General features: G+C 36.8%; 1 protein-coding gene across 1 annotated transcript; it reads right to left on the bottom strand.

The window, feature by feature from the left end:
- Nucleotides 1-658: 658 nt before the first annotated feature.
- Nucleotides 659-27,810, bottom strand: LOC116727716 (melanopsin-A-like). The gene is made up of 11 exons (XM_032575321.1): nucleotides 27,688-27,810; nucleotides 18,934-19,076; nucleotides 18,676-18,809; nucleotides 15,826-16,029; nucleotides 15,241-15,412; nucleotides 14,962-15,123; nucleotides 12,260-12,367; nucleotides 10,532-10,703; nucleotides 10,249-10,431; nucleotides 3,033-3,104; nucleotides 659-1,784 (listed from the first exon to the last, which is right to left on the bottom strand). The coding sequence occupies exons 1-11, from the start codon at nucleotides 27,808-27,810 to the stop codon at nucleotides 1,584-1,586; spliced, it is 1,674 nt and encodes a 557-aa protein (XP_032431212.1). The 3' UTR covers nucleotides 659-1,583.

Genomic DNA, 27,810 nt, shown 5'->3' with positions numbered 1-27,810 from the left:
CTGTGTTCCTTGTTCCTCGTCGGGTCAACGTCAATGTTTCGTCAACGTCAATGTCTAGTCTATCCGTTGTCAGTGTGTGTACTACCTGTTGCTGGGTTTATTTATAATTAAAATCAACATTTTCATCATACCTGGGTCCGCTGCGTCTGCCTCACCACCTCAACACACCACCACATGACAGTCATGAACTGTGTGCAAAACTTATGTTAGGATTTCAGATTTTTATTTACCAAATTATGTTTCCTACCAAAGAAACTCTACAAGAACAAATGTTTAACAGCCACTCAGTTTATAAACAGGAAAATAAATCTGAAAAAAAAAAAAAACTAGTAGAGAAATACATCACTTGTTAAATAACTCCATGTTTAAATAACATTTTTTACGATCCTTGACACAGTGATTTTAAGGCTATTTTGTTCCTTTCTGCTTTGAGGTAAATCATCTTTAATGAAAATGATATGAAAACCACCTTCCTGCAAACGAGGCATGGGCCAGTGTGTGTATGACGATGCACAAAAATACCATCATTTAATAATCGGAACTAAGAAAAACAATAAAACAAATAAATTAGATGCTTTGAGTTAAAAATAGGAATGTAAGTACTCTTATAAAATCACAGAATGACGCAGCAAAATTCAATAAATTAGTTCTGATGAGGGTTTTCTGTCAGATTGGAAATAACCTTTAAGCAGATATTGAACATACTTTTCTTTAAGCCCATATTTCTGTATTAAATTTATTTTTATTGGCCTGATGTAACATTCAAATCTTCATTAACTGTAACAGAAATAAAAGCTTAAAACCTCAATCTGTAGATAGTTAATCTATATCTAGAATAATTATATATGCACTTAGTGAATTGAGGTATTTAAAACATTTTAATTTAAAAATTATTCTAATTTATTAAATATTCCTGTACATTTTCCATTATATAATTATAGCTACTTCTTGTAAATGAGTCTTTACTATCACTTTGCTTAAAATCGACTTGACTAGACTTTAATTTGTGTTCTTTTCTGAAGTTTTTATAACAAATTAGACACCTTTAAGGTAAAAACTGTCCAAGCAGGTGATGGTAATCTTTTTGTTTCACTGCTATGCTAAAACGAGTGACTAATTCCTGTTACCTTGAATTTGGATGTGGATTTGACGTCACACCCGAGGTAACGGCGTTCTAGTTAGAAGTGGGGAATTCAACATGGCGACGCCCATAAACCTTGTTTGCAGCGCCTCTTAAAAACATGACTTTAATACTGAAGGTTGCAGCAACAGCTGGGCGAGAAAGCGGCTCAGGCTTTCTAGAAAACAAACAAAGAAACCCCAAGACGATCCTTGGTGTCTCTTTAAAGAGTTTCAACAGCAAGACGGCGAGTTTAGTGACTTTAAAAAACCGTGGCATTGATTTATTAAGACCGGCCCATGCCTACAGCTCAAACACACATCACCTAAATTTTCTGGGAATTCAGGCTCACATATTTCCATTGCATGCAAAGGGAACCGTAACGATCAGACAGCATGCTGGTACAGGTTACTCCTCAGAAGGGAGACACGGTGACACAGTACTAGACTTTACTGCAAGATGTTCACGGTAACGCCGTCGTCTCCAGTCTGGCGATGTCAAGCAGCTCCTTACTAACCGGAGTGACGGTTTTGGCAACTTTGAGGCTGCCGTGGAAACCGGGAGGACTGTGCAGGATGGACGGGGTGGATATGGAGGTAACGATGATGGACGATGGGTTCTTGGACGCCGTCTTTGGTCCGGGCTCCCTCCTCATGCTATCCTGCTGTGGAGGAAGAGAGAAGGAGGATTAGGTAAACTTAGCATTATAAATGAGAGGAGGTGATTGAACCGCAAAAAATCTTACCAAGTATATTTAGTCTAGTTTCTAGTGCAAATATCTTAGTACATTTGAAATAAGACAAAACAAACTTACAAGTAATTTTTAGCAAGAAATGGAGGCTTGTTTTAAATAAATAATTTGTTAATACTGAAGGAAAAGTTCTAGTTTCATTGGCAGAAAAATTTACTTATAACCAGGGGAAAATGTCTTACGTGAAATAATCTGCCAATGAAACTAGAACTATTTCATCAATATTAAGGAATTATTTACTTAAAACAAGCTCCCATATTTCTTGATGAAAGTTACTTGTAAGTTAGTTTTGCGTCATTTTAAGATATTTGCACCAGAAACTGGACCAAAAATACTTAACGTTTTTGCAGCCAGGATTTTAATGCACTGAAAAATGATCCAACTCTCCATATCAAATTTTTTTTTTTATTGTTTCCAAACTGAAGCAGATCTTAAACACAACCACTTCACACCTTTCCACTGATGGGAAGAGACTCTGCTGTGTCTGCTTGTAAAATCAAGAGGAACATGAACAGAAGGGTTCATGTGGCAACAGATAATTTTTATTCCAGCAGTTGAAACATTTTAATATAAACTGCAGAAATTTAAGGACTGATTGGAATGAGATGAAAATAAAATAAAAAAGAGTTAGTGTCTTTCAAATGTTTTTTTGTTCTCATGAACCAAGTGCATGCAGTTAATTATTAAAAATAATTTTAAAAAGTGTCAGAGTTATTCTTGTATAAATTAGTAATATCAATGGATTTTTAAAAGAAGAAATTTAATGCCTAAGCATTTTTTTGCATTTGCAAGAGCAAGCAGAACAGCATGTATTTACAGCTAATACAGCAATGTAATCTAAATTTTAACAGAGAAATTTAATTTCTTTACTAACAAACAAATGTATTACATAAATTAAAAGTGTCAAATAAAACATTTAATCTTCATTTTTAATGTGCTGTTATATGATAATACAGAGCATGAATGAAATAATTTTACATGCAACCATGAAATGTAAAATATGACATGAAAACACGGGAATTTCTCAGGACAGCGACAAAAACAAAAGTTAAACTATATCCGATAACCATCGTTGTGTGAGCATAAAAACAGCAGACAACATGAATCTGTTGATGATTTAGTTATTTTAATGTCTGTAATGAACAATTAGTGGATTCTTACAGTAGCAGGCAGGTGGCTGGTCGGCTGCCGGCTGATCTCCAGCATGCAGATGTCTTCAGGCTCTGTCAGAGTCTGAACAGCACGCAAATAAAAACAGTTTAGACAACACATTAAAGTCAGTCAACATTAATTAATAAAAAGAAATAGAGATATTTGTTATTGCTCTATAACTTGTAAAAAGAGATGGGAACTGTATATATATATTCTCTCACATGCAGCAGATAAGTTTATATTCCTGCACAATAGGAACTCTAGCAACGTTTGTGCTGAAATAATTGAAACAAATTAAGTACAGTTTGCTTCAATTGTACAATTTGCCATGTATATTTCCCCATATTTTACTTTATTCGTGTTATTTTCTGTAAAGAGAGAGCTACAAATGTCTGGAGAAGTGTGTCACTCATTATGCTGGAGAAGTACAAAATTTCTCTGAACAAATGCTGCGGATATTTACATTATCAGATGCCATCTCAAGAATGTCTCCCAACAGCAATCTTTGGGTTTAATTGAAAAAAAAGAAGAAGATGTGAGGGTCATAAAATGTCATGGACTGTAGCAATATCACAAGTTTTGTCTGCAAATACAACTCTAGAGTGTACGCCAAGGTTGGAGGAGGAGGAAAGAAGCACAAAATTTTCCATTTTTGTGTTTCCTTTCCTGTCTGCCTTCAGAAAACACTTTGATATGTTGGAAACAGCACTCCCAGACGAACCGTGCAGCTCCTTTTGTTCAAAGAAAGGATAGTTGCCTGCCATTAAATATTCTGCTGATGAAGATAAATTATGTTTACTGTGTTCATGTCATGATGCAAGAGAATCTGGGAGCATTTTTGTTTGTTTTGAACGAGGTCTTATCTGGCTTTTCTTGTTTTTTATGTTGAGTGGTTTGGTTTATTTCCACCTCCTCTCAGATGTTTTGTTTGTTTACCTGCCAGAACAAATTTAAACAACATTTACACTCATAAGATTTGTTTTAATGCTTTTAAAAATATTCAGATGCTTAAATGTGGAATAGATACCCAAAGATAACTAAAAACAAATAATCAGAGGACCATTTTCCAGATATCCATACTGATATTATATGATAGAAACCCCAACAGTGAGGAAATGTTTGTCAATTTCAACATATTTTTTTGCTTTTTCTTGACTTTGTTTCCATTAGGCCGAAAAAGCGACTGAAAGGAGAAGAAACACCGGCTACAATATCTATGTTAGATTATCTGACCCAGATCTGCTTTAGCCGTGCTTAGCAGCTTCCTCTTTTGAAATTTGAAGTTGTTGACAATGTCGCCACCTACTGACAAACAAAACATACTGCAGCCTTCCTGGGTGGAATGTAAAAGGTAAAGGTGAAAACTTTTGTACAAAATGGAGGGAAAATGTCAATAGTGTTTCTGTCACTGTAGTTTGTTCCTTGTTGCCTGCTGGGCCCTTGGTTTGCTTCACATTGTCTTTTTTACTAAACTAATACAATGTTATTGCAGTTTTAGCTTTAATTTGAAAATTGACACTTTTAGCTGCCATCTGAACTTTGCTACATCTGTGTTACAGCAGCAGGCTGAGGATCCTAAAAGCACAAAAATGGTATAAAGTAACGGCAATTTACATAAAAAAAAAAAGCCGAGTGGAGAGAAACGGGAGACACAATAACGAAAACATTCATTTAAAAGGCAAACATTAACATAAATTTACACAAATTAGTTACATTTAGCTATCTGCAGCCCCTGTTGAGTCATGTACTTTAAACCTCCAGCTTAAAATATTTCCCTATTATGCAGTGATAATAAATTGTATTTATTTCCAAATAAATTTCTTAAAGGTTGGTGAACAAATATTGGGCAGTGAATTCACAGGTTTTTCATGTTTCTGCTCTTTAATCACACTTACATTTTTAAGGTGATTACAAAATGTAAATATAAGACACAGATAACCTGAATACATACAAGGAGCAGTTCTAGAATAGTTAATAATTTTATTTAGGGATAAAAGCTATCAAAACCAACAAGGCTCTGGGTTAATTGCCTTGTTAATTCATGAGTTGTTTAAGCCAAACCCAGGACTGATTACTATCAGATTAACTAGGACCAGACATTTTTTACGCCTCTGTAAATACATGTTGTGATAAAAACCTTCGGCTGAATCTCAAAAACACAGAACAGATTTCTGCGACAGAATCCTCTCCTCACCTGGTGATCAAAACGCCTCTGCTTTCTGTTTTCTCAGCAGCTGTAAGCGTCAGTGGACTCAGGTGTCTGCACTGACCCCAAACAACCTTTTCTCACACTTCTGGTTCCCAGTGAAGGTGTTAATCTGATTTGTAAACTGACCTGTTTAGGTTTGTTGCAGATATTATTCTACTGACGTCACTCCTAAAGGCGACCTACTATGCTTCCTTGAACAGGTTAGGATAGATCTATGATCTATATAAAACATGTTCATGACATATTTTGCACAAAATTACTCTTATATACTGAGATTTCAGCCTATTTTGAGTTCAAAATGAGACGTTTTACAGGCTCCTTTCACTTTAAATCCAAATAAGCAGCTGCTGGCCACGCCCAATTCAATGTTTGCACTCGCACGTGAAAATGGCTGCAAACAGAAGTTCATCTTTGAAAAGCAGAAGTGGAGCCTGCTGTGCAACAAACGCGGACGCAGAAAGTGGTTTCTGGATGTTAAGTCAACAATAAAACACTCGCATTTTCCAGCAGCCATTGTACGGCGCATACAGCAGTAAAACCAGCTGTCCAAACGTGCTGGGTTGCTAGGTGATGGGTGGAGCTCTGTTGGGGTTGCTAGGTAACGGGAAGTTCCTGCTGATTTGTCACGTTACTTTCGGAAAGTTTTTGAAACGGCTCCTTCTCCAGAAATAAAAAATAAAAAAAAACAGCTGGGTGTTTTAGTTTTTTTCTAAGCGCCTGGGATGTTTTTAGAAGCAGCTGAGATCCAAATGGAAGTACAAAAATGTGCAAAATGTGAATTTTTAATGCAAATCTAAAAAAAAAATTTAGATGTAGAACTTTAGAGTTTGTGAAATGACAATCCGGATTTTGAATTCAAAGAAAACATTTATCCTCGTCATCTGCTGTGGCGATTAAAGAACCAGGATGAAACATGAGATCACATCATGCACACTGTGGATTAAAACTGAAAGTCCCAGATTACTGGATTAGCGCTCGGTCTCTCTGCAATGGACTCCTTGGTAAACCTGACCTGAATGGCAGCCAGCCCATCTGTGAGAGTCTGCATGCGACAATCTAAGTAGGTTATTTGCACTTTCTTCTTTTTTACAGATGATTACAGACGGACAGAAATGCTCTACATGCGTTCTGTTCCACAATTCTTTCCAGGTACTTTGGTTGAACCTTTTCTCAGAATGTGGCTCTGAGGTTCAGGAAGCAAATTCAGAAGTGGAGCATCTGATGAGTTTTTATTCCTGCTTGAAAAGTTTTATCTAAGAAAAACAAAGTAACAGGATTGGTTCATTTCATTTACAGAAAACTAACCTCTTTAATTTGCTCTAAATATTGTTAAAAAGTTGTTAAAGTTAGCCCATGGATGTTGTAAGAGAAAAACAGCTTCAATGGAGTTATCAATATCTGACTTGTTCGTTTTTCTTAAATGGTTTAAGTTGCTTAAACAATTGTTTCAAAGTCGTGTTAATTTATAAAACTGATGCCAACTATAACTTTACAAGAAGCTCAGTATTCCTCAAAGCAGTTTGGCATAGCGTTCTCAGAAGAAATTACAAAAAAATACTAAATTATAACTTAATTCTCAAATTAAAAACCATAAAAAAAAACTTTTATTCTGGTTCTTATTCTCCGTCTTAAACAACTTTTTCTCTTTTGAGAATCACACAGACTGAGCAGTCTTGGTTAAATGCTACCAATTGAGTTAACAAACCAACAAAATTAAGTTTCTGCAGCACATATTGTTAATCTTTTTTAAAAATCAAGTCATAAAATGCTGGGGCTAGTGGTTTGTACAGATAAATCATTACATATGATCAGATTCTCAATAGTCTTTCAATTCAGGGGATTTAAACAGTTTCTCGAGGCAACAGTCGAGGGGATAATGCAGAGTGAAGATGGTGATAACATAGCAAGCAATGTATAAATAATAATATCGTCAGAACCACCCACTCAAATGGCTTTATTTGCATAAGCAGGAATGCAAATTGAATTTTAATGTTTATTTTTTTAGCATTATTTAAATCAAACCCATTTAAATATATTATATATAAATATGGTTCATAGATGGCTGCAACTTCTTATTTTTTAAGGCGAATGCCAAAACACTTTTAGGTCTAAGCGGATGAGCCTTGCCTTAAATATGTAGATCTAAGTCCTGTTGGCGATCACATCTGTTGCATAACGCTTTGAAAATGGATCAGAATTCAACCACTGGAGGGATATTCTGGTTTTTGGGAAGTACTTATGAATTAAGCTTGACCAAGCTGGGAGGATTTCTGGATGGACATTTAACCCTTTCAGATCAAACGTATTTTTGCAGCAGCGTAATTCTGCGAGACGTTGCGCAGTCTGAAAAATTCCAACGGTTTCTTGAAGGGGAGACGTTGCGCTTTCCAGCCAATGTCGGGTTATTACGGTAATTTCACCCCCTGCCATAGCAGGGAGTGAAATTAATCTGATGAAATACTCTCTTAATAGACGGTAAATTATGAAAATAACTTGCTAGATATTGAAAGTTCTAGTTGTTATGGATAAATGAGCAAATATATTTACTCACAGTACATATGAAAAACTATGTACAACTAAAATAAGCAAAAAATATCCAGATGGACATTTGAAATTAGGTACTAAAGAGTTAAAAGTAATTTGATTTTTAAAAGACAACATTGTTCACCTTAAATTCAGAAGTAAAACTATTGCTGAGGTTAAAATCTTAATTTCTGGTAATAATTCCTGCTGGTACCCCAAACTGGGCGGTAATGACCGGCGTCTCCAGCAGGTCAGATCCACTTTAGTCATCTCACTTCAAGCTAACTCCTTCACGTGTTGAGAACAGATGTCCCTGCTGGTGACCTTTCTCCAGGTAATGGTGGATAAAAACACAGATCTGCTGAGGTGACCCTCGCTGGTGGGGCTCTGTGATATTTAGGAGATTGTTTCTGTCTCCCTCCTTGTTGCAGAGGATGATGTAGCATTTCTGACAGCTATAGACACATTCACACACTGTGGCTCTGATGACTCTACCCCTGAAGCGCTGGCACTCTAACCTACATCTGACTTTCTGCTTTTAAGACGAGAACTGGTCTACAGGGGATGAGTTTTGGAGTCAATTTTCTATTTGTTTTAGCACTTTTAAGCAATTCTGTGATCTGTGTGATTTCACAGTCCATTAGGCTCCACTTGGATGTTGCAAGAATACAAGCTTGTTGAACTCCTGAGTTTTTGTTGCTCTACATTTGCACAATTTCACGTGGCTACTCAAACGTCATAACAATGACCCACCAGTAAAATGCTAAATTCCATGAATACGTAATACTTAAAAGTTCAGACACCAAATATACCTTAAGATGCGTCAACATGTACAGTGTAAACTGTGATCTTCCTTATTTCTGCTCTTGTGGGTTCAGCGAATCAGGGGCAAGGAAAATGTCAGGCTGTTTTGCAAATGCCAACAAACAGCATGTCAAGTAGCATCTAAATATTTCAGCTTCCAAGCTGCATTTTCTTTGCTCTATAAAAAAAAATCTGTGAGTCGCAAACATTTTGGAGTTTCCTTCCACAAATAATTCACAAATAGGTGAATTCACAAATTCACCGAATAGGCAGGGTTACACTGTAATTATTTGATTTCATGCTAAGGTATGCAGACACTCTGTATGTACCCATGAAAATTTAATGTCTTTAGCGTCTGAAGTTAATAGAGTGGCTGACCAGACTTCTCAGAAAGGGCATAACAGGAGCCGTTTAATGAGATGTTGACTACTTCTCAAGAAAGTGAAGACTGCCCAACAAAGATAGTCTAAGATTTGTTCTTAGTCTTGAGTGTAAGATATTCTCATTAATATGAAATTGGGTATAAAGACAAAGAAGCTCTCCTAACACCATTTCTTGATAGTTTCAAGAAGAAAAAATACCATTTACTGACTTTACAAGTCACCTATCATGCTTCCGTGAACAGGTTAGGATACAAACAAGTTCATCCCAATTTTTGATAATCATGCTGCCTATTTTGAACTCCTTTCAGATTGAGACGTTTTAGGGCCTCTTGTCACTTTAAATCCAAATGAACTGCTGCTGGCCTCGCCTCCGAAAATCAGCGTTTACACTCGCACATGAAAATGGCTGCAAACAGATGCGCTATTATACAACTGTACATCTTTGAAAAGCATAAGTAGAGCCTCCTGCACAAGCAACAAGAATGCAGCCAGGGGTTTCTGAATGGTAAGTCAACAATCAAACACTTGTCTTTTCCAGCAGCCATTATACAGCACATTCAGCCACATTGCTGAACATACATGCGTAACATACATGCCGGTAAAGGACTGAGCTTTGCTGGGCTTGCTAGGTAACAGGCAGTTCCTGCTGATATGGGAGGTTTTTGAAATGGTTCATTTACCAGACACCAAAAAAACATTAACTTATTGCCAAAAAACGTCTGGGTGTTTTTTTTAAAGTGGTTGGGCTGTTTTTAGAAGCAGTAGAAACTCGAAATGAAAGTAGAAAATTGAGTACACTGTTAATTTTTGCATATTATGTCTCCTTCAGCCAACATGACCTCGCTTTTCAATTGTTGATGAGCAAAATATAAATAAACTTTGATACAATGACAAAACTAAAGGACATACTTTCAAGAAAAAAACCTGAAACCACAGATATTGAAAACTATGATCCAAAACTCAACAAAACTAGAGACGTTTGACTTTCAACCTGAAAAATGTGTGTTCTAGGTCAGGAGTATCAAACTCCAGTCCTCAAGGGCCGGTGTCCTGCAACTTTTAGATGTGCCTCTGCTGCACCACACCTGAATATAATAATTAGGTCATTAGCAAGGCTCTGGAGAACTGATCTACACAAGGAGGAGGTAATTAAGCCATTTCATTCCAGTGTTTTGTACTTGTGGCACATCTAAAAACTGCAGGACACCGGCCTTCGAGGACTGGAGTTTGACACCTGTGTTCTAGGTGATACACATGTACATCTAAATGTGCTCTGTGTGGAAATGGGTCATCCTCATGTACTCACGGTGAGCTGTGAAAGGTGACAAATGGCCGGGTCAGTGGGGTTGAGGGCAGCGGTTCTCTCAGACGCTCCTGCGCTGTGACCACTCACCTTCGATCTCTGGCTGGCATGGCGCACCTCAGCGGACAAGAGACGACCGGCAGGCGTCCGAGACGAGCAGTCCTCCTCGGTGTCCGAGAGGTGCGCCTGTGACGATTCGGATCCGAAATGAGTGACTCACCGCTGGAAGGCGTTGTGGATGGAGGTGTGAGACAGACATACCAGATGAGACATGAGGTACACTCACTGATTCGCTCTCGGACTGGGACGAGGTGTGGTGCCTGCCGGTGCCTTTGCACTCTGATTGGCTGGTCAGCGTGGATCGGCGTGTGGACTGCAGGCTGCTGCTGCTGTAGCGGTCCCTGCCGCTGATGCACAGCAACATGCCCAGATATGGTACGTATCTGCTGATGGCCGATCTGAGTCAGAATGAGACGCAGGTAAGCGGCTCAGGCAGCAACTTTACTTTAAGGACACGATTTTATCGACTAACCCTTCCAGACCGAACGGAACGCCGGCGATCCAGCCAAATTTTCAGTACCGTAATTCCACCACACTTTGCGCTATCTGAAAAATTCCAGTGGTTTCTAAAAGGGGAGACGTTGCGCTAATAGACGGTAAATTGCAAAAATAACTTGCTAGTTATTGAAAGTTCCAGTTGTTATGGATAAGTAGGTAAATATGTATTTACTCACAGGACATTTAAAAGACTGCGTACAATTAAAATAAGCAAAAATATCCAGGCGTAAATTTGAAGCTTAGGTACAGAATCTTTTTGTTTTTGACGATTTTATTTTTGGAAAATCTGGATTTTTTTTTTTCTCCACCAAAGCACTCCTTGAGTTTCCATGGTTTAGAGAGACCATTTATAAGCTTAAGGCATATATTCATTTTTGCTTAAATGTTTCTGTTTATTTGGACTTTGAATTAAGGTCAAACATAATGGAATATTATTCTCAGGCTAAGATTTATTTTTAAATTACAAGAATAAAGTCATAATGTTAAAAGAATACATAAATACAACGAGAATAAAGCAGTAATTGTATGAGAAATCCAATGCAACTTGTGAAGTTATGCTTTAGTATATTTAGTTTTAGCGAAACTACAAGGAAGCATGTTTGCAATTGCCAAACAAAGAATCCAGAAAATGTAGAAGTACAGTTTTGATACAGTTACAGCTGATTGTTTCTAAATTATGACAAGCTTGATTATTTTATCATTGATAAAATTGACTAGTTTTTACATTTGTGAGTTTTCTAAAAACTGAATCTACGTAGGAATTATGACTGTAAATTAAGGAAAGATGAAAATGTATTTGTATTTTAAAGCCTCTTTTCTGCACCAATCATTACTGCTGAAAAGAAACTTCTGACAGTTTTCTAAAAAAAGAATCTGCAGAATTACAACTTTAGTTCCCTGAAATTATAGAGTTGTATTCAATATTAGATGCAATTCATCAGGTCTTCATTAAATCTGACAGCCAGCATCTCAAGATCTAGTTTTGACACGCCTCAACCAGCATGATTGTAATTACAGATAAACGAAATGAGATTGAAAGTTATATAGTTACTATAGCTAGTAATACAGGCTAAAACCAATTTATTAAACATTTTTTATCAAGTACTGTGGAAAATGTTAATTTTTGCAAGATGTCAACTGCCAGAAGTGAAAATGACAGCTAAGTATGTTTTTATTTTCCTTATTGTAACTATAGATAATGTTTTAAACGAATGAAAACCATGATGAATCATTTTTTTAAATTATTTTTCTTTTTTCAGTGTGGAACTAAAATGTTTCCCTCATGACTAAAGAAAAGTAACTGTTTAATTGTGCAGCATTCGTCAAACAGACATGAGGAAGTTTCTTAATTAAAAACTCAAAACAAAACAAAAGAAACCTTAAAGTTCAGTTGTATTTCTGTTTTATAATCTTAGTGCGTCCTGAGGAAGAGAAACGGCATCGAGTCGCATCCTACCTGTATTTCGGATGCGTGATGGCGTAGATGATGGGGTTGTGAATGGCTGAAGCTTTGGCGATCACAGCAGGAACTGAATTCATGTAAGGAGTCAGTAAGTCGGCGTACCTGTGAGAGAAACGGATGAGACGCGTGAGGCGACAGGGAGAAAAATGAGAGAAGGAAATGAGGACGTTATTAAAAAGAGTAAATGGGAGTTATTAAAAAGAGTAAAAGACCTGAAACCCGACTTTTACATAATGTTTAAACTACTTTTCATGTTTTCATACGTTATAGCAGCTCTTTTATTTATCCGACTGCCTGATATTTATAAGCCAAACAGTTTTGTTGAATATAATCCTGTTTTGTCTATTTTACAAACAAAGGAATTTGCTTGTTGTTTTTTACTTTGCTTGAAATTGTTTTTGTGATTTTATTTCAGGTCATGAAAAATGACTCGGCAACACAGCAAGGAAATGTTGCATTATTATCTTAGCCAGGTCCTCACTAAAGAATTTACACCTAAAGAAAAGAGATAAATTTGACCTTTTTTGCAATAATTTTCTTTCTTACTTTCTTTTGAAAATAAAAGCACTTTTCTCAGCAACAAGAGAATAAATTCAAGACAAGAAAGAGATGAGGATTATCCAAAGAAAAGGAGCAAAAGGAACAAAAACTAAAGAGTTTATAGTTTATATATTTCAGAGTGTGTGTGAGAGAGTTTTGTATTTGTAGGGTGCTTACATTTTAAAATAACATTTAAGTTATCAGTGATTAAACAATGTCAAGAAGAAAGAGGAGCTATAAAACTGAAATCAACAGAATGAACGAAATAAATAAATCAGACTTATGCCAAGACTAAAAGCTACTCGTGCTGAAATCAGGCTGTCAGAGCTCAAAATAAGTAAATTTACTGTAATATTTGACATTACAGCTGCTATCTGGTTACATTCTCTCCAGCTGAGTGAAGCTGACGCCCCACCCACGTGAAAAAAATCCAGCAAATAGCCAGAGTGCAGGTTAGTGCAGGTTTAAACTGTCATTTATGCAGCTTTCATTTTTGAGATATTTTATAATTTTCTTCAGGCGATAACTGACTCCACCTAAATTGATGACGTCGGTGGTCTGAGCTGGACATCAACACCACAAAGCAGCAGTTATTAATTTCGTATGTTATCGCGTAAGTTAAATGTGGCAGATTTTGCAGCTGTTGTACAATGTGTGCCTCCTTTTGTTTTGCACTTCAATAAAGATTTAGAACAGAAAGGAATTTGTCTCATTTCAAGTAATGTTTTTAGAAGGTAATGTTATCTTTCTCACCAATATTTTAAGCTCTCTCCACAATAATTAACTCCAGCTCAAACGAATATTTTAACAGCACAAACCTGCAATAAAAAAAGTAGCCCGGTGGTTTGTTTTGGGGTAAGATGGGGGGAATGGTGACCTCTGGATGACCTAAAAAATAACTTTTAATTTCTCAGAAACCAAAACAGCACAAACGAAAACTTTAACGGCACAAACCTGCAGTAATGGAGCACTAACCAATTTTTCACGCGGGTGGGGTGTCAGCTTCTCTCCCTCTCGAATTTGTTTCCTGATTTGGAGCACACACCTCCAAATTGCGCATGTACCAGTACACTTGGAGACAAAGGGAAAGTTGTTGGTTCTTCAGGTTTCAGTAAAAATGTAGCCAAATGTGACATTGTATTTAGAGATGAAAAGAAATCAGTTTGAGAAAACAAAAACGGAGACGGTGTTGAGCAGCATGATTTGTGGCAACACAGAAAACCACATATATTCATTTTCTTATGCTGCTGGTATAAGATCAAAATACTGACGCTGTTTTCTCCTTCACATTAGTTCTAACACTCATCAAGGTTCTTGCAGAAACTCTCCATATTTATTGGGAAATTTCAAATCGTCAGGAAATGTCCGTGTGTAGATGTATGTGGATGTAGTTTTATGACGAAAGCTGCAGATTTTCTAAATTTGCTGCAGTCCAGTGGCGCTTGAGCAGTTTCAGAGCTGCTGGAAACAACAGAGCTGTATTTATTTCATGTGACAGGGTGTTAAAGGTTAACCGTAGGGAGCATTATTTTGCTGTTGCAGTGATTTTTAAATGTTTTTTGCTCAGGCATCTACCATGTAATGTATCGTAAATCCTGCCAGTGTTCTTTTACAAATTTATTTGGATGAATAAATTAATAAATAGGGAAGGATTTTGCCATTTTATTTGTTTGGAAAGATAAAATACCTGCTTTATGCAAATTATTTGAACAAGACAGAACCACGCTAATCAATACACAGAAGAAAGAGCTTGAGAAAGTTAATGTTGCTGTAACTTTAATGTCTTAGAAAATGTTCTGTATGACGCTACCTTTTATTGAATCTAGAAGATTTATGTGTTATGAGAAAAAAGGTAAGCAGGCAGAGCCTTGAAACTTCAGCAAATATTTTAAGAAGTGCATTATCTTGACTTAATATTTATGGGAATATCTTTTAACTTACTGATACTGCTTTTCACAATGACAGTCAGTATAAAACAGGTTGATGCATGAAGCAGACATTTACTGACATTTTACATCTTAAATTGATCTCCAGGCTGCTTTATTATCAAAGAAACCCACCACAAATGAAGTGCTTCACTGAGTCTGAGTCCTGCTACATGGTAAATAATTTCTCTTAAGCAGCCTTGGCTAAGTTGCACACATCCAGGCACTTACCCTGCAAATGCAGTGAGGGCTGCACAGGAGTACGGAGCCCAGGAGATGACAAACAGCAAAATGACGATTAAGGCAATTTTAGCCATTTTCCATTCACTCCTCATTTTATGGAACCTCTTTGCAGAGTCTCTTCTTCCCTCACAGTTGATCTTTGTTATCGCTCTGCCAACCACACACAAAATTAAAAATTTTTGCCGTATTTTTTGAGTAATCCAAACAGGAGTTTATCTCTGTGGGAGCATGTTGGTGCTGACCGTGAAGAAATGCGGATGTACCAACCGTGTTGTGTGGCGGATGGCTCTGAAGATGCCGCAGTAGCAGAAGATGATGATGAAGAGAGGAATGAAGAAAACAAATGTAAAGAGCAACATGGTGTAGGAGCGCACCGAAGGGGTAAAGGTCATGTAGTCCCAAGAGCAGGAAGTCATCAGACCCTCAGGGACGTAGGCACCTGTGAGAGGGAAAAACACCGTTTTGGTTTTTATAGGATCAGATTTATTATTTGCAAGAACTTTAAGTTGAATGTTGCCTTCGATACGCAAGTTCCTGAACACTAAACGTTTAGGGATTTTATGATGTAAAGCACGTTGATCTGCCTTGTTGCTGAAATTTACTAAACAAATAAACTTGATTGAATAATTAATTGATTGATTTTTGCATCTATTTATGGATGGATTCTGTATGACCAGTGTCTAAAAGCAAAAGAAATGTTTTTTTCATTTTATTTTCACAAATAAAAAATTTGATAAAAAATACAGATAGATAAAAAATGCATAGATAGATAAGTTCAGTTTAGCTTCATACTGACTCTTCTAAAGGTTTCAGAGAAAACGTTTTCAGCCGTTTGTCTGTATTTCTACTCACTCCAGCCGAAGAACGGGGGAAGGCTCCAGCCCGTGGAGTAGACCCAGGCAGCGGCCACGAAGCAGAGAGCTTTTCTGTGAGACATGACTCCCAGAGAGGCCAGCGGCCGGGTGATGACAACGTATCGGTCCACTGCGATCACCATCAGTGTCATCATGCTGCAGATGCCAAACAGCGCGCCGCAGAACGCGTACAGTTCGCACCCTGGGAGGAGAGGCGGCAGAGGAGAATATGTTGGAATAAATCACAGCACTAATGATTTACTGCTTTAAATACTGACTTTTTCTCATATCATGTTTCTTTGTCTCAGGGGTTTGCAATCTTAACAGCCTAAGGAGCTTTTTTGTTACGCAAACCAGGCAAAATAAAACCACAAATGTCACATAACTTCTTGATGAAAGACCACTAATAATTGTAAACAAATATCTACTATAGGAAATTTGTGTTATTTTTAAAAGGCCACCTTTTTATTTCTACTTTGTAGGATTTAAAATAGAGATAAACATAAAATTTAGCCTAAAGAAGAGGAAAATTCTGTAAAAAAATAAAAAAAGCACAAAGATTTTGACACAATTTTGTTGTTGACATAAATTGCATTTTTAGCAGGTGGAGTTTTATTTTCAAGTTAAACCACCTTCAAATGTTTTACAGTGCTGTGCTTTAGTTGTCTGAGTTATAATCCTGCTGGAGGAAATGAAAACTGAAAACAATGAACATTCTTGAAACAGCTAAATGTTCAAAGCAGCTTTAAACACTCCAACATGGTTGATTGAAAAGAACCTTAATTACATCTGAAAGGTCGAATCTGGTAAATAAGAAGAAAATGGTTTTTAAACACATTTTCATTTTTCAAAAGGACAGATACCTGATAGATGCCTGCAGAGGTTATTAAAGATCCTGAAGCAGTTCAGAAATGCATCAAGGCCAAACAAGTGCTTAAGATGTTTAAAGAGCCTCGTTTCTTATTTTTAAATGGAGTCGCATAAATGGAGTTGCAACATTGCAATATATTTTCAACAAATATGTTTTCTGAGGTAGATGGATCTGGTTTCTTGGTTAGTTTGGAGAATATTCATTAAATCAGGTCAGACTGAAAAGGAGAAAGTTAATAGAACATGATGCTGATCTTCATGTTTTCACTTTAAAGTTCCTCTCAGTTTTGTTCGTCTTATTTAACTTTTAAATAAAAATGCACTCTTTGCACTTCAGACTGAATGTACTTGCAGTGCTAAGTGGTAAATGTCTTTTGAATTTGACACAAGAAGCGAAAATTGCACAGATGAAAATGAGTTTAAAATTTTATTTTATTTTATTTTTTTACCTAAATGTTCAAAGCTTTTCTTACATGGAGTTTTTTCCAAGGTTAAAACCAGTTCCTTACTGGTTCTAAAACAGAACTATTGACAATACCAGATCTGTGACGCATCCTTTCACCACATAAATACTTTTTAAATAAATTTTTTGTCCTTTACCAGTTTATTTTGGATTTTGTGGAGGATCACAGAGCAGGAAGACAGCTTGACAACAAAAATCCCATTACTAATCTCAGGATCTTTGCAGAGAGACGCCCCAATATCACAGCATCACAAATATGGAAATGACATTTAGGGATTAAACGGAAAATGTCAGCATTAATCACGGCTCTTTGTGAGACAGTCTCACACTCCATGATGGCTGGAATACAAACAAAAAGCTAAACGATACGAGACAGTGAGAACAAACCCCAGGTTTTATTAATGTTGAAGCTTTTTTTATTTATTCATTCATTTTTATCTTTAAGTGTGGGTGGGTCTGGTTGCCTGAGAGGCTTTTATTCTGGCTCTGTAGATGAAAATGTTTTATATTTTACATACATTTAGATACATTGATGCACTGAACCCTGTTGAAAACCTCCTGGTTATTCAACCAAATATTAATTTCTGAAATCCTCCTGAGTTAAAACATTAGTGTTGTTGTTTCTAAATGGATATAAACTTGTTTTCTTTGCATTATTTGAGCTCTGAAAGCTCTGCATCTTTTTCATTATTTTGACCATTTCTCATTTTCTGCAAATAAATATGAAATTTTTGTTTGAATTTCAGAGACACGTTGTCAGTAGTTCATAGAATAAAACCTATAAAAAGTAAAGTTAGAGAAACTGATCATTTAAAGTGGTCTCTTAATTTTTTCCAGAACTGTAGAAAATTTGTGATGATATTGTAATTTTGAATTTCCTTGTTAAAAGTACAGGATATTAATATAATATAATATAATATAATATAATATAATATAATATAATATAATATAATATAATATAATATAATATAATATAATATAATATAATATAATATATTGCTCTCACATCCTCTTTTAAAATAAAATCTTATATTGTGTTTCAAGTTTATGTGTCAGATCTTAAGTTTTAGTATAAAATATTATATCATTTCTATAAAATGATACATTTTGTATAATTATTTGTGTCCTGGGTAAAGAGGCATCATCTCACACTAAAACCTGAGAAACTGATTCTTTATTTCCTTTACCTTTTTTTCCAAAGAAACTCATATACTAAGAAATTAATTTAATTCTCATAAATTTACAGAGAATTCCTTTAAAAAATTAATATTTTTTAATATTTTACTGTTTCTTTCTCCTACTACTCTCCAATTATGAGTTTACCTACAATCAGTGACGCCACTGACTTTAGGATTTTAATTTGAAAGGTTTCCAACATAATCATATTTGCTGAAAAGCTTCATTTTAATTGATCCCAAAATGATTAAATGTACTGTACAGTTGGATTGTTCTTGATCCCTTTACGCTGCTGGAAGCAGAAGATGAATTTCTGAGAGCGTCGAACGCAAACATCACCTTTCTTCCCAAAGATCCAGTGTTTATGCATGCTGGTGATGAAGAAGATGGGCGTCTGGGTGAGACACATCAGGAAGTCTGTGACTGCCAGGTTGATTATGAAGATGTTGGACGGCGTCCGAAGGCTCCGACTTCTGCTCACACACACCCACACACACCCCCGTGCACACACACGCACACACGCAGAGTGGTTGAAATACAGCTTTAATTATTAGCTCATTGGACAATAGTCATCAAGGATGGAAAACCCTTGAATACCTGCAGAAAGCGTAAATGACCAGGAAGTTTCCCAGCATGCCTGTGATTCCTACAGCCAGGATGACGACGCCTATGGTGTAGTGGGCGTGTGCGGGGACGTTTACCGTCGGAAACGCGTGGGCCGGGACGATGGTGTCCTGGTTCTGCCCAAAGAGAAACCAGAGATTTAAGGAAATATAAAGTGATAGTGATAGTTGGTAGCATTGCCGCTTTGAAGCAAGAAAGTCCTGGGTTCGATTCCCGGCCCGGCGTCTTTCTGCACAGAGTTAGCAGGTGTTGCTTCCTCCCACAGACCACAGGGGTGCATCGGTAAAGAATGACACTTTTAATGCAAAGTTGACCATTTTAATACAAGTTTTAATTCAGCTTTGCATTAAAAGTGTCATTATTCACAGAGTGACACTTCATGACAACAGTCGTAAACATTCATGAAAACTCCTTCAGGCACACCCCGTCAAATAAAGTGTTACCCAAAACCCCTTTTTTTTTTTTTCTAAAAGTGATAATGAATTATGAATAGGCCTGTCACAATAAACAATAAATCAATTAATCGCATGATAAACTCAATAATGCTTGATTTATCGTTTTCTCTTTTCTCTCTTTTTACCAAAACTGAATGATAAAAGTCTTCAGTCTGGTGCTCTGAACTCAACTATCCCTTTTTTTTGATAGATAAATTTGTTTACATAGACTTCAGACTTTACTTTATTTGTTGTTTCTGTTTTTTCTTTGTTTATATAGGATGTTTCAAAGGTCTCCCAGCTCCAGTGTTTAAATGTTTATTGGAATTTAAAGTTTATTGATCCTTGACAATGTGTTCTTGCATTATTATATTAATTGAAAATGGTCTCAAAACAATAATATTATTGTCTATCGCAATAAAGTCTGAGACAATTTATTGTCCAGCAAAATTTGTTATTGTGAAAGCAGAAAGCATTTGATAAACCAGCTCAGAGCAGCAACGCGTTTTCTACCAACATTATGTCACTTCCTGCTTAATGTTCACTTTTAGAAAAAACGTTTATTTGTTTATACCACCAGAAACAAAATAGTTAATTTAATAAATTTAAAAACAGTAATATCCCCAGAAAAGTGTAAATGTCTTTCAGTGCAGGGTTGTACAGTACAGTACAGGAAGTTGCTTTTTCCAGCTGAGTCGCTGCACCTGAAGGCATCACAATGTTATATCCTTGACTGCTTTCCTTTTGTCTTTCACTGAGCTCCTTTCAGGCAGATGCTCAGCCACCCACACATCCAGTCAGTCACACATCATCACCAAGACTACCTCAGCTGGGCCCGGTGTTTAACGGGAACACAAACACCACACACACCCACACACAGGCAGATTTTCTGCTTAATCCTGGATGCGTTCGCCATGATTTCTGTGTTTGACATCTGTTTCAGCAGTCCTACTTCTCTAGAGTTTTACCATCATGCAGCGAAAAGAGGGCATCTAGTAGCAGGTTGTGTAAGTCAGGGAGTGAAAAGGTCCCTGGGATGCTGTAGGGAAAGAAAGAACAAGTTTTAAATTTATGTTGTTTCTGTGCGTGGAATATAAACAGCTTCGGATCACTATTCACTCGCCCTGCTTGATCTCTTTATCTTTTGGTTTTCCAGATGATTTCCTAGCTTTTCCAAGAAAATCTCTTCCTCTCTCTGTTCTACCTCTACTTCCTCTCTCCTGTTGCCTCAGCTCCAGCAGATTAACTCCGATCACACGGCAAACGCGGCGGAAATGGTGAAATCCTCTCTGTTTTCTGTGGGATTTGAAGAAAATGGTGGGAAGTACTGTCCCTCTATGATTTCTGGGGGGTTTTGCCTCTTGTAATTTGAATATAAATGGTCTGGTTGATGTTTAATGCACAGTGACACTAAAAACAGACAAGGATAAACAAGAAATATAAGAAAGATGGTGAAGATTAGATATTGACAAGAGGATGAGAGAAAACGTGAGGCGACATAAATGAATTAAAGCAAACAGAACCAATCTTATAGAGGAATACTTAGAGATTTTTAAAATTTCCTTTAGATTCAAAAGTTTACATTGATATAATTTAAATATGACTTGCATCAAATCTTTGTTGTGAAATAAACTGAACTAGCTGCTGTTTTGAGATGTTGCCTCAACATTTTCACGTTTTCATCAGTCTCCCCCACATCATGATGCTGCCTCTCTCATACTTCACAGCTGGGACGGTGCTCCCAGGTTTGCAAACGATGCACTATTTTCTAAAATGTAACATTTGTCATTTTGGCCAAATACCACAAGACAGCCTCATAAAAAAAATCCCAGTGTTAGTTCGAGGATTTCTTAAACAACCATGAATGAGTCAAAGCAACACTCCAGGTGTGTTTGTGAAGAGGGAATAGCATCGTAACATGATTGAAGGTGAAAACAGTGAAATTTCCCCCTTTTAAAAGTTGTCAGAAGCTTTAAAGCCGTGACTTCGTCACCTCAGCTTTCCCAAATCGTTTACAGGGATTGAAATCGTTTATCTACAACCGCTCTCTTCCCGGCCAATCTGGCAGTAAGCAAATAGAAATAATTTTCCCTAATTGACCAAAAAAGGTCATATTCAGTCTAGACTAATGTGTTGATTGTCTTTTTCTTGCATATGGAAATGTTTCGACCCAGCTGTATAGCTGAAGGGACATTCCTAATTGAGAGCAGTCATGATTATATTCTGATTTATTTAGACAGCTTAGCCTCATTATCACAGTCTGCTGTCACTCAGATACTATTTTGACTCCTGAAAACACAGAACAACACAGCTGAATAATTACACTAATGAACAGGTTTATTTGCTAAAGGTGATGCAAAGATGATAGTGTTTCAGTTTGAGGGTATTGTTTTTGTGAGATATAGTTCTGTGAAAAAGTAGATACGCATTATGTCCAGATCTTTTGCTTTTTTTGTATCAAACTGAAATAATTCAGATAATTAAGCTAATTTTTTTAATATAAAACAAAGATAATATGAGTACATACACATAGCTGCTGTCAAATTATTGTTTAATCTACTAAATGAAATGCAAAAAAGTTAACAATTAGTTAGCAATTAGTTAGCAAGACTGCTGGAGACAAACACCAAGGATGAGCGTCATCAGCAGATTGCTGACTGATCTGTAGAGTCAAAAATCATCTGGACTGTCTGGCAGCATGAAGTAGGCTAAAAGATCTCAAAATGCAACAACATCCAAATAATTAACTGTCAACACAAAAAGTCGTTGACGTCTAAAAATCTGGAAAAGTTTACAAAGTTATTTCTAAATGAGTGTTGACTCCAGTCCGGTTTAGTGCGATTTAGTCAAACTCCAGTCCACTTGTCTGGAAAGTCCGGTTCATTTGGGGAAGGTGTGAATTCGTAATCGAACTCTGGTCCATCTAAAACCAGCGTTACGGTTAGGTTGAAGTGAACTCTGGTGCAGTTCGAATGCATATGTGAATGCGAAGTGGACCATAAACTGCTCCAAAATCAGGAAGAGGACTAAAAAGCATGGCATTCTGGGTAAATACAACAAAAACAAAGATATGAGAGAGAAATTGTTTGTGCTCTTTTACCAACAACAAAAGAGAAAACCCCTATAACTGCTAAAATGTGACTCTTCTTTGCATTTCACAAAAAAGGAAGTTGAGCTCAGTGTCTTCTTCTGTGGTTTTTGTGTTGTTTCCTTCAGTAGTTCTTAGCATAGCGCCACCACAGGGAAGGGGAGGGGCAGGTTTTTCAAAGGGTTTGCATCATTTAACACATTGCAGTGAGAAAGCAAACCACAGCAGCTGAAAATGTAGCAAATGTTGTTGCAATTCTGGTCCCCAATCAAACTGACTCTACTGGACTATCAGGTGTGAAAACACCCTAAAACTTTGGGATACGAGTAACCAGCCTGAGATTCATAATCCAGAAATTAACTAAAGTTACTCCAAGATTCAACCAGAAGGTCACAAAATCAGAACAACCTCTAAACTTGCCTCTGTTAAGGTCAAAGTACAAGTTTTAGCAATTGACCCAGAATGGCAAATCTCCAAACCAGAATCAATGCTGACCAAAAAGAAACCAAATATAATCTTAAAATGAAGGTCAAATGGACGATGATCTAAAGGACACCATCAAGTCCACCCCTATTGATTTAAAATAGAAAAACATGAAACCAAGTGAACGTCTATCAATCAGCTGCACCATAATTTCCTCTGAGAGTGTTTTCAAGCGTAGATCTTCTCTCCTATTTATTCACAATGGTGCTTCTTTTTTTCTCAGAGGAAAATGTTGCTGCTTCCATCCCTTTCTGACGAGCTGTCAGTGACAAATCTGTCTTTCTAAAACCACAATGTTTCAATCTAATAACTATGCAAATAATTTCTCCCAGCGACATTTGAACACGGCTTTAATTCAAGAACCCATTGCTCCCATCGTCTCAGAAAACTTACATTTTCAGGCTGTTTCTTGTGGCTTGTAATCATGTAACCGTCTGCTTGGAAAATCACGTCTATAATAAATTTTCACTCACGTCAGCCACTCGCAGGAATGTTTTGATTCACACGTTTAAATTAAAACTGTTCAGATAGCTAATCGGATAAAATTCTGAGACCTTTGGCAGGGGTGAAATGAGGCGGCTCCAACAAATATGTGGTTAATATCTCAGAGATATCCAGATAATCTTTGAGACTGATGGGAGAAAATAACTTCTGAATAGTAAGTACACGAAGTCAAGATTTTGTTTGACTTCCTCGGCTCAGTTAAAATCTCACATTTTCAATTGTTTCTAACATGACGAGTTCACTTCTCTGCCTGTTGAATGCTGATGAAAACAACCCAAAAATTAAGGAGCGGTGTAACACTTTATTTGAAAGGATGTTCATAAGACTGACATAACACTGTCACAAACATGAAATAACACCTGTTGTGAACATGAAGCTGCCTTCATGAACGGTTACAACCGTTGTCATTAAGTGCCATTCGGTAAATAATGACACTTTTAATGCAAAAGTCTGCTAAAAGTGTCAACTTTGCATTAAAAGTGTAAATGGCACTTTGTGATAACAGTCTTTTGGACTCTTTTGCTTTCAGTCGCGGTTTGAAAAGCTTCAAATGCCACAAATGCTGGACTCTGATTAGAGAAACACTAAACTTCACACAATGTTTCTAAGTTGAGGAGCTGGAAACTTCAAAAGAAAGTGCACCACTAGTAAATTATGGTAAATGACTTTACAGTTAAATTTAAATAATCACATATTGCACCATCCTTATTTGTTTTTGAACAAATATATCAATAACGTTGCATGCACTTCCTAACAAAGCCACTAGAGGTCCCTCTGATTGATGCACTCATTCAGTCTGGGTTGCTTGTTCGAATTGGGAGGAAAGCAGACATAGAAGAATAAACCTAAAGGGATGAAAATGGAGATTTTTAAGAAACCTATTAGCCTGTACTATTTGAATAAAACAGAAATATCCTTTGCTGTTCCTCAGAGGGGAAATTCTGCAGTGGTAGTCTGATGAATGCCTTTTTTCGTAATTATTTCATTCTTTTAAAGACAGAATGACTATGTTGTTCAGAATGGATGTTCCAGCCATCCCTCCAGTTTCCCTGCAGTTTCTGCACAGTTTTCTGTTCTCTCCATATATTAATCTCCCATTTTCTTCATTTGTCTCATTAAGGGTAATGAATACTGGATGAGCTGCTCTCCCAATGACCACAGGATCAGCCACTCCTTGGAAGCAAGGCCTAAATTAGCCAACCTGTACGGCAGAAAGACAAGACTGACGTTTTCCAGAAATTAGTTGAATCATTAACAAACTGGTAACTGTGGGTTAATCGAATTGGGCAGAAATTACATTTTGACTCCACATCCATGTTTTAAATGTGACCTATTAGTAAGTGAACTTTATCAGGCACCAAGTGCTTAATAAAGTTCATTATGTCATCAAATGTAATGTGTTGAAGCAGGAAAATGGGAATCCATAGAGATTCGAGTGAAAGGAGCCGAATTGTGAAAGCCAGAATATTCAGAGCGTCTCTGAAACTGCAGCTCTTAAGGGGACTTCCCAGTCTGCTGCTGCTCAGAAAAGGAACAGTGTTGAACCAACGGCAAGGTCAAAGGTTAATTGTTGCTAATGGGGACTGAAGGCTGGCCAGCGTGGCCCGATCCTGCAGGCAGGCTGATTGCTGAAGGCGTTAACGCTGGTTGGGTTGGAAAAGTTTAAGAACTCATCTTGAGTCACATGTTGGAAGCAGATTGTTCGGGCTGCGTTCACTCAGCAAAAAAAAGCTAAACTCAATTTGGAGTTTTGCTTTTTGTTTTTTGCCTTGTCTTTTAAACTACTAACTAAAAGTGACCGCAATCAGACTTCTGTGTGAACGATTTAAGAGTTCAAGACAACCTGCATACGCAGAAGAAGAACGGCGACAGCAGCTCATTGTTTACAGAAGTAAAAACATTGGTTACAAATAAATATTTTTGGAAATTTTCTATGTTTTTGGGGAAAATGTGGCGCCAGGATGCATCATGGGAAAAAAGAAAGAAGAAGGAGACCATGTGTTGCTTTTGGAAGCAAAATATTATGCCTGGTTGGTGTATGTTAAAATTGTAATATTTATCCCACAAGATAAAGAATCCAAATTCAGAAAAAGCAAAGATTTGGGAACTTAACTAATGTTTGGCCATTTGACCAACCATTTCGTATTTGGCTCCTGCCTCTTCAGATCTCCTCTTCATAGAGACACATTATTGTTTTGTTGCTTTCTACTTTCATTGTGAACCCATGAACTTAAACCATGGTGTATTTTCATGAATTATGACCATAAATGGTTAAAAAAATGCTCACATCTCACATATACCCAAATGAAAGCTTTGTGTTATTCTCTGCTTCCAACTATTTGGATTTTAATCTGCATTTGGACCTATCAGACTTTAGGAAATGTGTGAGGTTATGACCCTTGATCAAGGCAAAATGAGTTTGTGTAATGAAATAGTTTTTATTGGTGTCAAAAAGCTACTTTATTTTTACAATGGACCCTGAAAAACAGATCATCTGCTGTCAAAGTGCTTCAAAATCTCCCTCTAGTCGGTATATTCTGAAAAAGTCAGGCACAGAGACAGATGGAGAGACTAGATCTCAAGTTGTGTTGAAAAACAAAAAACTTCAGACGTGACTAAAGCTTGTGACTTAAGGGCTTGTGGCTCAACTTACACTCGTAGTTTGAGACTCTAGTCTTATAAACAAGCTTTTCTTCAAATAATCAGTAGTGAAATTAATTACAGACAGGAATTACAGGCTGACATGTGATGTATGCGCATATTTTACTCTGAAATAATATGTTTAAATTACTGCCTTCCACATCTCTTGCTGCTAAGCTAGCTGCATTATTTAACATATATTATGAAATTTAAAAGCACACCTTGTGCTCTTTATCCAGATATATAACATTTCCTGGCATTTACTCACTACACTGTACCTCACTCACCATGGCTCAAATTACAAAAATCTAAAACATTAAACATGTTCAAAACAACAATGTCTTTAAATGTAGATTTATGGTAAAACATTGTTAAAACTCCTCTGAATAATAGGAAGAAATTAAACTAAAAACAATGTAGTTCAGTATTAAGACAATATGATAATATAGATTAAGAGGGGTTAACTAAGTCATTATAAAAACAAAATAAAAGTCAGCTTGTTGGATTTATTCTGAAAACTCAACACTTTTTGTTCCTTGAACTCAAATCCACATTTCTACATGAATAAATATTAGCATTTTCAAAATATGCACCTTTTAGCAGTATTTTTCATGATGAATTTAATGTCAAAAGGTTAAATGAAAAAGGTTTATTAATGTCTTAAAGATTAGTAAATAAAAATTATGATATTTGAATGGCTATGGGTTAAAGTTTTAAATTTATAGATGGAAGTAATGGAGAGTTATTGACAGGATTTGAAGGTAGAAAGTGCAGAATGTTTGAAATTTACCAAAAACATTAAGACAATTAACGATTTCTCATCCCTGTTTCACTTTTTATGCTGGATTGTCTCACTTATCTCTCTCTTCAATGACATTTCCCTCCCGAGAGAAACTTCAGAAATGCAGACAACCAAAAGGTTATCATTTTCAGCAGACAAAACAATCACAGGCAATTATTAACTCAGAATAGCACGAAAATATGACAAAAAAAAAAAATAAATATGAATGGCTCTGTGAAATTCACCGTGAGAAAAGCGACCAGCGTTTACCAGAGAGGTATATATGTGGCTGTGCCTTCAGATACATTGTGTGTGGAGATGCGCTCTTTGGGAACGCAAGTCACGCATAACTGCACGCAGACATGACAGTTGTTTTTTTTTTTTGTTTTTTTTACAAGACATGGAGGAACCACCCGCACTCCTGCCTCCATTCAGGTGCGGTTATGAATGAAAAGAGCGGAGCAACAGGAAGATCCGTCAATCATTCAAGTATCCATTCATCCACTCACGGCTGGTTAATCCTACACTTTCCATGATCAGTTTTAAATTATGATCATGTTCTTGCAATAATATCCACGTAAAAAAATATTAAAATATCTTACAAGACGGTAGAATTTTTTTTTTTTTATCAATAAGAAGCATTTCCCCAGTTTTTTCCAGCTGTGTTGAACTGGATTTGGCAGATCTGGATCAGATTCTGATGCGCGTTTCAGAAGCGCACAGCAGCTCTCCGGTCACGCGGACAGCTGTTGCGTTCAAATCGGCTGAAAACAGGAAACAGATGCGCGGACACTTACAGCTGGAGCCACCGGAGACACCTCCATGAGCCGGTGCGGGTTGATGGAGCTGATATTCCAAGGTGCGCTGCCGGTCGGGTCCGGTGTCGGAACCACCGGTCCGATATGGAGTCTGGAGTCCAT

This window comes from Xiphophorus hellerii, chromosome 10, assembly GCF_003331165.1.
Source record: "Xiphophorus hellerii strain 12219 chromosome 10, Xiphophorus_hellerii-4.1, whole genome shotgun sequence".
Classification (NCBI taxonomy): domain Eukaryota; kingdom Metazoa; phylum Chordata; class Actinopteri; order Cyprinodontiformes; family Poeciliidae; genus Xiphophorus; species Xiphophorus hellerii.
This window is presented reverse-complemented; position numbering and strand designations above follow the sequence as displayed.

What these genes read in the sequence shown, in the direction of transcription:
- LOC116727716 (XM_032575321.1), bottom strand. Translation starts at nt 27,810, where the DNA reads ATGGACTCCAGACTCCATATCGGACCGGTGGTTCCGACACCGGACCCG. An exon ending in GCCATCCGCCACACAACACG is followed by an intron (nt 15,124 to 15,240) that starts GTTGGTACATCC and finishes TGTGGTTGGCAG; the next exon opens with AGCGATAACAAAGATCAACT. An exon ending in GTCACCTTTCACAGCTCACC is followed by an intron (nt 3,105 to 10,248) that starts GTGAGTACATGA and finishes CGTGCTGTTCAG; the next exon opens with ACTCTGACAGAGCCTGAAGA.